We start from the raw sequence: 9,152 nt of genomic DNA, 5'->3' as shown, positions 1-9,152 counted from the left end.
CCCACCACCATCATCGTTAAAAAAAAACGAACGTAACAAAATATACGAACTTTTGAACTTAATCAGTTAAAAATCAAATATTATAAATTATAAAAACGAAATATATTTTCCAAAAGGTCATATTAAATAAATAAAAACCAACGCCACATGTCTGTATCATCGTCCATTATTTAATGCCAATATTTGTTCAATAAATGGGACACACATCATACTTTAGTCTACCCTCCAAACTTTAATCCAATTCTTTTTAATAATTTCTATAAAAAAATTCCCATTTTCACGTGGTGATTATATGATCTTTCAGTATATATATATATATATATATATATATATATTTATATATGTATGTATATATAAGTGGAGTTGAATAAGAAAACATAGAGATAGTTGAAAGCTAGGCAATAAAGATGGCGAAAAGCTTAAGTTTCGATAAGAATGGAGTCAAAAAAGGGGCATGGAATGAAGAAGAAGACGATAAGTTACGAGCATATATCCAGAGATATGGCCATTGGAATTGGGGTTTACTTCCACAATTTGCTGGTACGATCGATCGACCAACTTCTTGAGTTCTTGAACAATTTTGAGTTTCCGATATTAAATTTTCGTTCGTTGTTTTTGGGTTTTTAGGTCTTTCGAGAAGCGGGAAGAGTTGCAGGTTAAGATGGATGAATTATCTTCGTCCGGATTTAAAACATGGAAATTTTACGAAAGAAGAAGACGATCTTATTGTTGATTTGCATAACAAGCTCGGCAACAAGTAAGTTTTCGTACATACCGTACAAATTTATCACTTTTTTGTAATTGTGGATGGTGGATTCAGAAAAATTTCCGAGCCGGGTTGGGGAATAATTAAGGTAATATAAAATAAAAGAAAATTTTAATTGCGAAAAGAACGCCTTAATTAGCTTAAATAAATGGTATTTTGTTGGAAAACAATTATAAAAAATAGCCAAAATGATTCATTATTAAAATCTATAATGCTCCATGCAACGACACTACTGGTTGTAATCATTTTGATGTTAATTTAAGGGAGGACAGATCAAACTAAAGTGAGTGCACCTTTAAGATCCCTAATTTATTTTCTTAGGTTGTTACTGAATCCTCCCCTGACTATGGATGTTCGGGTCAGTTTACGCACACGATACACCTTGGCTAATTTTATTGGACTTTGAGGAACAGTCATGAAAATCCCAATTGTCTTGGGAAACTCGAACTGACAACCTATGGAAGTTTAGGCTTTATTTTTGAAAGTGGTTAATAGAACTTTGATCCTATTTTAATTCATAGATGGTCTACAATGGCTGCAAAGTTGCCAGGAAGGAGTGACAACGAAATAAAGAACCGTTGGAACACACATTTGAAGAAACGAGCTCACGAAGACGAGATGATTGTTTTGGAAAACGAGCACGAAGGATCCATCGAGCTTGATCAAGTCGAACAGAAAGAAAATCCGAATCTAGAAGTACTCCACGAAGGTGAAATTTTCTTGGAAGGATATTTGGAATCGCCATCATGTTCTTCGGGCACTGAACTATCGTCGTGTTGGATGAGTACCTCGGACTACACAGTTTCGAGCGATGTTGCACTGCAAACTTCCGATTACGAATCAACCGGAGATTTTTGGAGCGAGCCGTTTTTACCAGACATCACGTCTTCGATCGATAATATGTTGTCTCCTTCGGATTTAATCGACGGTTATGTGTCTCATGATCAATCTTCTTGCCAGGATGTGACGATGAGCGATGAGTTCTCATGGTCGACGTTTGATTCATATTTCCAATACAACAATGAGCTTGTAGATTGGTCTTTTTGAAGTGGATACTCGTATCGACGAGATAGAAGAATGCAAGTAACGAGCATCATATGATGTTTAGAATTCTGCAAAATATTTTTCAGAAAGAATATTTTAATGAATGTTTAGAATAATATAAGGCTATTTTTTTAGTTACATTTAAAATATTTGTCATGTGTCCATCTTCATATATTACCATATAATTAAATAACAATCTTAAAAACAGGGCTGGTCCAGGTTCATTCCCTGGGCAAAAAGGTAAAATAATTCCCTTACTATTTAAAAACTACAAATAAAACATACAATTTTTTAAAGGGTTTGGAACCTAATCAAACTCAGGTATTTCATACCTCAGCCAATTTTTGTTATTGTTATTGAATTATACTTTTTTTTTGTTATAATTATATAATATCATAATGTAATATCAAGTTAAATTGAATTTTGAATACTTGCATATAATGATAGTTGTGCTCAAACTAATTGTATACGACCATATAAAGATGTTTAATTTATCTTAAAACTTAGGAAAACTTAATACTATATGTGTATCCTATTTTTAAATATCTAAACATCCTTGAATAACGAGTGTTATGTAGTTTAAACAACCATATATAGTCTTAGGCAACAGACCACATTATGGGTGCCAACAAAATGGGAATTACAAGATTCAACGTCGAATCAAGAAATATAATACAAAATAAAAAATTATTTTCAAGAATCATATTTATGATTATGGAAATCACAAAAAAACAGTTGAAGTTATAATAGTAATTTAAATTATTTCAAACATGGTTTGATTTTAAAAAATATAACAAAAGATATTTGTGGTTGCAAGTTGAAATTAGCTAGTGATTTAAATTGTTTTATGTATAGTTTGATCCTATTAATTCCCTGCATAAAAAAATGTTTGACAAAAAAGAATAATTAACTTACAAATATTATCACATGATTTTCAAAAGAAAAAAAATACATATAAAGTATTAATTGTTGAATATGATTAATTTTATTTCAGATAAATAATGTTTCCATGAAAACAAGACAAAAGTTGAAAAATAGAAATGCAAGAAAGAAAAAAATGACTCAACGAGAAAACTAATAAAATTAAAATAGGTGGGAAGAAATATCAAAATATATTAATAGCTTATTGGTAAGAAAGTGTTTATGTATGCTTGAGTTTTAGAGTTCAAGTCTTTTAGTTGTCACTTTGAAACTTTTTATTAGTAATAATATCACCGGGATTAAATTGATGTCCTAGGCCGTCGCCCGACTCACCCACTCTCTAGGCTGGCCCTGCTCAAAAACGTTAACGAACTACGAAAACCAGTAAAATATATGTTGTTTCAAATTGTATAAAATGGTACATGTGAAAATACAATTTTGTTTCACATTGTGAAACAAATGTTACAAATCAAAAAGTATCACATTGTGAAATACTTACATTGTGCAACAATATCTTAAATCCAATAGTTAGATTAAACAAATTCATGTGAAACAATAAGTTGATATTTGTTCTTAAAGGTTGTCAACACTTCTGTGGTTCTTGCGTGATTAGCTCCACACACACACACACACACACACACACACACACACATATATATATATATACACTGTATCACCCCTAAAATAGGAGAAAATTTGAACTTACAAAAAACGTGGAATTTGCCAAAAATGGTAATAGTATTTCCCAACAAAGGGGATACTGCCAATTAATTATAATAGAGAAAGGCTAATAGGCAACAACCATCTAATCTAAATCATTTCTAAATTACATTTGGATGTGACTACAACCATCTAAAGGCTCTATGTATACAAACCGCTTCATAGGCCCTCCAGAAATGCTACCCAACTATATAGTGTCATTACCGAAAACTTGATTGTTGATTATATATCTTTAGCCCCATTGCATAAGAAACCTGATATACATGTTATTTTAAGAAAAAGTGTTAGGAACGCCTAGTGAGTTCAAATAATTCAAAAGAAAAGCAAGGTTAATAAGGATTAGAAATAGAACCTAACTTTATCAAAGCCCAACAATCTAAAAGTTCCATTTACAAGATTTATAAAGTTAAAACACATCTTGTGATGACGGAGGAGACCTGATTTTGCATTGATAGTGACATAACACAAACTTAGGCCACATATCTATGTTATTGCGCCCCACTAAAAATCAATGGTCGTCGAGTTCAACCAATTGTCATCTATAGCCCGATACTTGATTATCTTAGACATGCTCATTCGCTAGAAATTACACCATATGATCAAGGGTCAGTGTCCGGCTCTAAGAGTCCATATCCACAAATCTCCCGATGCCTATTTTTAGATACAAGATGGGAATATAATCCCCCTTCAAAACCATGCTGACTCCTATGTTATGGATCTATTTCATTACAGTCTTCTACATATGACTTTAAAATGACCAACTATAATAAAACATATAGCTTCCATCCCCTATGATTCCATCATCAGATCATTTAATTAGAGGTTGATCAAAAAGATCAAAAGTCCCACAACTTCATATAAGTCACTTTATCTTCTAAGAACTATGAATCAAGAATCATCATCTTTCAAAGAGTTCATATAATTAAAACAAAACTTTCCCTAAACATTGATACTTCTTTTTCATTTTATAAGAAAACCATTTCAATAAAATCTTTATGAATGGTACCCACTATAATACCTGCATACCTGAAGTGTCCTTTTATGTTCAACCACCCTACTAAGTGTCGTTCAAAAGTTAAAATACTAAGCTTTTTCATATTTATTATAATGGAATCTTCAAGGATCAAACCGGAAGCGAAAGATAGTGGGGTAACGATGCACGTCGTTTGGGTCTCTGAGTGAGGCAGGGTTTGGGCGACACAGACAAACTGTTGTGCTACCTGGGGCGGTGGGTAAGGTCGCATGGACCATTTGGCATCCCTAAAAGCCCTGATTTTTGGAGTTTTTCTCATCGTTTCTTCCCCAACTCTTTCCTATTTCTTTCCTTCTCTAGATATGATTATTTTTGGGACTTTAGGCTCGATTTTGAAGGTCATTAAAAGCATTCCTTGGCTGTTTTAAGAGTTGTTTGTTGAAGGTAACCTTCTAACCTTTTCTTGTAAGATCTAAGGCTTTGTTCTTTTCACCCCCCCAACCTTCATCTGTCTCTTGGGTTTGTTTGTATACGTTTTGGTAGAAATGAGAGGTGTTTTTGAGAGCTTCATAGATCTAGAATTGTAACTTGAGGATTCGAAGTCTTCACCAAAGGAATCTCAAGGTTTACTCTGGAATCTAGATTTAACATAAATCTAGAAAAGTGAGTTCAAGTTGCTTTGTAAAAACCATGTACATGCCAAAAATGTCCAATAATGGAGTGTTAAAGAGGTTTTGTTTATTGTTTATCAAATGAGTTGTTTATTTGATGAGATTTGTATTTTTGATACATTTGATTTTATAAATCTTGTAAAATATCTACCTTTGGGTCTTTTGGACATTTTGATAAATAAATTATAAGAGTGTGTCATTTTGATGATTTATCACATAAATAAAGATTATTTGACATTAATGCACTCTAAGTCTATTTGGTTTTATAACCGTTTGGATAATGCATGTTGTTGTATTATAAGGGATTTTGCATATATAAATAGTATGATTTCATTTGGATAATGCATATAATAGGTTTTTGAATTAATCATACTTTTGGGTATGAATTAGCCTTTTTATTAAGGAAATATGTTTATGCACGTATGCTGACTTTTATTTGATTAGTCAAATAAGTTGTGGTGCTTATTGATTTGATTTTGGGTCAGATGAGTTTTGGGGACATTTGTCCGGTTTCAATTGCTCAATGTGGAGCTTTGGACATGAGTTGCATGTATAATATATTTATTGTGGAAATTACATGTTTTGAGTATTGATCATTCATTTAGAGTTATGTAATTTAAATTGTAATGAGACGCGATGGATCCATATTGTTGATCCTCTCTCTCAGTGATTTGATGATAATCCCTTTTTCCTTCACGTTGTATTTGTGTTTCTGTATTTTTAGTTTCAGCTATCCTCACTGAGTATGTTCAATGATCGCTGAAGAACTTGTATTGTAAATTCATCAGAGACAGCAATACTTCAAGAAGACAACACTTACACCAAAGAACCTTCAGCAAACGTTGAAGACTGAAACTGAATATTAGAGACTTACTGCTTACAAATGGCTTTACAAATCACAAACACACACACACAAAAGATAATGGCTCTCTTGCCAAACCAACCCGGTTTGTCCGTGACAACTTTAGTCTCTGAAAGAACCGGATGTCCCTCTTTCTGGAAGGTGTGGATCCTGAAATTCCACATTACATAGAAAATAGACCATATATTCCATTTGCTATCATTCCGGCTGTTCCAGCAACAGCTACGACTGCCGTGATTCCTGAACGGCAGATTCCAAAGCTTCCACATTAGTGGGGTGAAGAGGACAAGAAGAAGATAGATATAGATACGCGTGCTCGGTCTATAATATCTATGTCTCTTCCTGATGAGATTTATCACTCAGTGATGAAACTCAAAACTTCTAAATCCGTATGGGATACTCTTTGTGTCCAATATGAAGGAACCACTCAGGTTCAGGAGACTAGAAAGATCAATTTAGTAAGACAGTATAAAAGCTTTCTCTGTGGAAAGTCCGAGACACTGTCTGAATTTCATCAAAGATTTAATTGTCTTTTTATTGATCTAAGGGCTGTCAACAGGGAATATTCTAATTTTGAAACCTTGACTAAGTTTCTAGAATGCCTTCCTGAGTCTTGGGATACTTTTTCCATGCGTCTCAAGATGTCAAATGACATGTCCACTCTTTCTTTTTCTACCTTATACGGGATTCTGCTTAACCATGAGCAATCTCGTCAACTAAAAAGAAATCTTGTAAAAGATTCCAGGAAAATGAAAAGCTCTCCTTTAGCTTTGATCTCTGAAGCTTCTTCAGTTAAAACTTCTACTCCTTTTGTTTCTACTCTACCTCCCGTGGTCATCACGGATATAGATTCTTCTGAGGACATTTCTGAATCTGATTTAACAGATTTTGATGAGTCCTTGGCACTCCTGACTAAGTCATTTAGGAGGTTCGCCAGCAAAAGCAATTTTCGCAGATCTCCTCAGCTATCCCTCAGGGAGAAGCCAAAGTCTGAAAGAAAAGACAAGGCTTCAGCTATCTGCTACAACTGTCACCGGCCCAGACATTTTGCAGGTGAATGCAGATCGAAGAAGACTGCGACGCCATCTTCTAAAGCCTCTTCTTCCTTCAGGACCAAAGATGATAAATACTTAAAACTGAAGGAGAAATACAAGAAGATGAAGAACAACCAGCGAAAGGCTAAAGGCCTTATTGCTGAAGAGCATGACTGGGCTGAATCATCTGAATCATCTTCAAATGAAGAAGATAAAGCTTATGTTTGCTTGATGGCTATTGATGCTGACGAAGGATCTTCTACAGCTTCTACCTCTTATGAGCCATCTTCTGTTACTCAGGTATGTACCCGGAATGAACCTTCCTCTAGTCTTTCTACACTAGATACGCTGACGGTTGACATTTACAATGCCCTCAATGGCAAATCTAAAGCTGAAATGCTTAACGTTGATCTTCATGAGAATTAACGATTTGTCATTCTAAGATCAAAGAACTGACCTCTATTGAGGAAAATCTTAAGGATCAGGTTATTGTAAACCAAGCCATCACTGTTGAACGTGAGAAAGCTGTCGCTGAGCGTGAGCGAGCAATCGCTGAACTCAAGGCTGAGAAAGCTACTATTGAAGGATGGTGTAAAGCTTCTCTCAAAGCTTCTGAGATCATTAACACTCAGATCCCTGCCAAGAAAACAACTGGTCTAGGATTCTCCTATGATCAGGAAGAATGTGTTAAAGACAAGTCCATGCTTAAATTTGGTACTTCTGTCTCTTCTATTCCCAACACTTCTTCCTCTCAGTCCTCTTCCTTTACTGAGAGTCATCTTGAAGGAACTCCTTTGAGTTTTGGTTGCAAAGACAAAGGTAAATCCACTGTCACAGCATCCCTTTCTAAGAAGTCTAACAAGATAAATAGATCTAAATCTATTCCTTCAACTTGTAAAACTTCTTCCTCTTCAGGGACTAAGAAATCTGAATCGCATCAGAAATCTAAGTCACAGCTCAGGGTGAAATTTTCACCTAAGGAATCCATTCCYTCAAAGGTTCCTCCTAGAACCAATGAGAAGGGAATCCTTGGAGCTGGTCCCACTTCTAATCTGATACTTCCTGGCCCTAAAGCTACTCTTAGTTTTAGGAAGTGTAAACACTGTGGTGAAAGAACACATGTTGCCAGTAAGTGTCCTTCTATCGTCAAAACTGGTTCACCAGTTTTGAGCAAGAAAGTAACCAAAGTTGAGAAATCAACTAAAGTGAAATCTTCCACAAAGACTGCCTCTACAGTCAAGGTGAAGAAAACCACTGAAGCCTCTTCTTTAGGCTTAGTGAAGACAACTTCAGCTGAAGAATCTTCAGTTTCAGACGTTGTAATCTCCACCACTGAAGTCTCTTCGTCAGACTCAGTGAAGACTTCCATTGAAACTACCTTGGTAGTATCAAGGGTTGTTCATCTTTCCATTSAAACCTCCTCAGGTTTAATGATGCCATCTTCTGATAATGATTCGTCAGTATCAGATGATGAAGCCTCTAACATAGCTGGACCCATAGCTGGGTACCAATAGCATTTCTTATTTTGTTTCCTTGTACAGGATGTCAAAGGCATATTGTATCTGGACAGCGGATGCTCAAGTCATATGACTGGAGATACATCTCTTCTAACTCACTTCAAGGAAGAAAGAGGACCTTCCGTTACCTTTGGTGGAAATGGAAAAGGATATACTAAAGGTTTTGGTATATTATCCAACGGTACAACAACTTTCAAACGTGTTGCATACGTTGAAGGACTGAAGCACAATCTTCTTAGCATCAGCCAACCGTGTGATAAAGATTATACAGTTAAATTCCTCAAGAATTCTTGTCATGTTCTCGACARMGATGATAAGGTTGCTCTAACCGGTTCTCGTCTAGAGAATGTTTATATCATCAACATCAATTTTCCTCTCATCGAGAATAGTTGTTTTCTTTCTAAGGCCTCTTCAGATATTAACTGGTTATAGCACAAACGACTATCTCATCTCAACTTCAAGACACTCAGTGAGCTGTCAAGAAATGATCTTGTCACTTGTCTTCCTCAACACTCGTTTGCAAAGGAATCTATTTGCTCAGCCTGTGAGAAAGGAAAACATATGAGGGCTAGTTTCAAGTCGAAACAAATCTCGTCAGTGACCGTGCCTCTTCAGCTATTGCACATGGATCTCTTTGGTCCAGT

The 9,152-nt window shown here is 35.1% G+C and overlaps 1 protein-coding gene across 1 annotated transcript; it reads left to right on the top strand.

Moving 5' to 3' along the window:
- Nucleotides 1-378: 378 nt before the first annotated feature.
- Nucleotides 379-1,934, top strand: LOC112512667 (transcription factor MYB10-like). Its single transcript, XM_025118743.1, has 3 exons — nt 379-540; nt 628-757; nt 1,288-1,934. Exons 1-3 carry the CDS (start codon nt 408-410, stop codon nt 1,811-1,813), a joined length of 789 nt encoding a protein of 262 aa, XP_024974511.1. The 5' UTR covers nt 379-407; the 3' UTR covers nt 1,814-1,934.
- Nucleotides 1,935-9,152: the final 7,218 nt, after the last annotated feature.

Source organism: Cynara cardunculus (genome assembly GCF_001531365.2).
Source record: "Cynara cardunculus var. scolymus isolate 2C chromosome LG 5, CcrdV1, whole genome shotgun sequence".
Classification (NCBI taxonomy): Eukaryota; Viridiplantae; Streptophyta; class Magnoliopsida; order Asterales; family Asteraceae; genus Cynara; species Cynara cardunculus.
This window is presented reverse-complemented; position numbering and strand designations above follow the sequence as displayed.

Coding starts and splice junctions, on each gene's coding strand:
- LOC112512667 (XM_025118743.1), top strand. CDS start 408: ATGGCGAAAAGCTTAAGTTTCGATAAGAATGGAGTCAAAAAAGGGGCA. Junction 541..627: donor TTTACTTCCACAATTTGCTG/GTACGATCGATC, acceptor TTGGGTTTTTAG/GTCTTTCGAGAAGCGGGAAG. Junction 758..1,287: donor CATAACAAGCTCGGCAACAA/GTAAGTTTTCGT, acceptor TTTAATTCATAG/ATGGTCTACAATGGCTGCAA.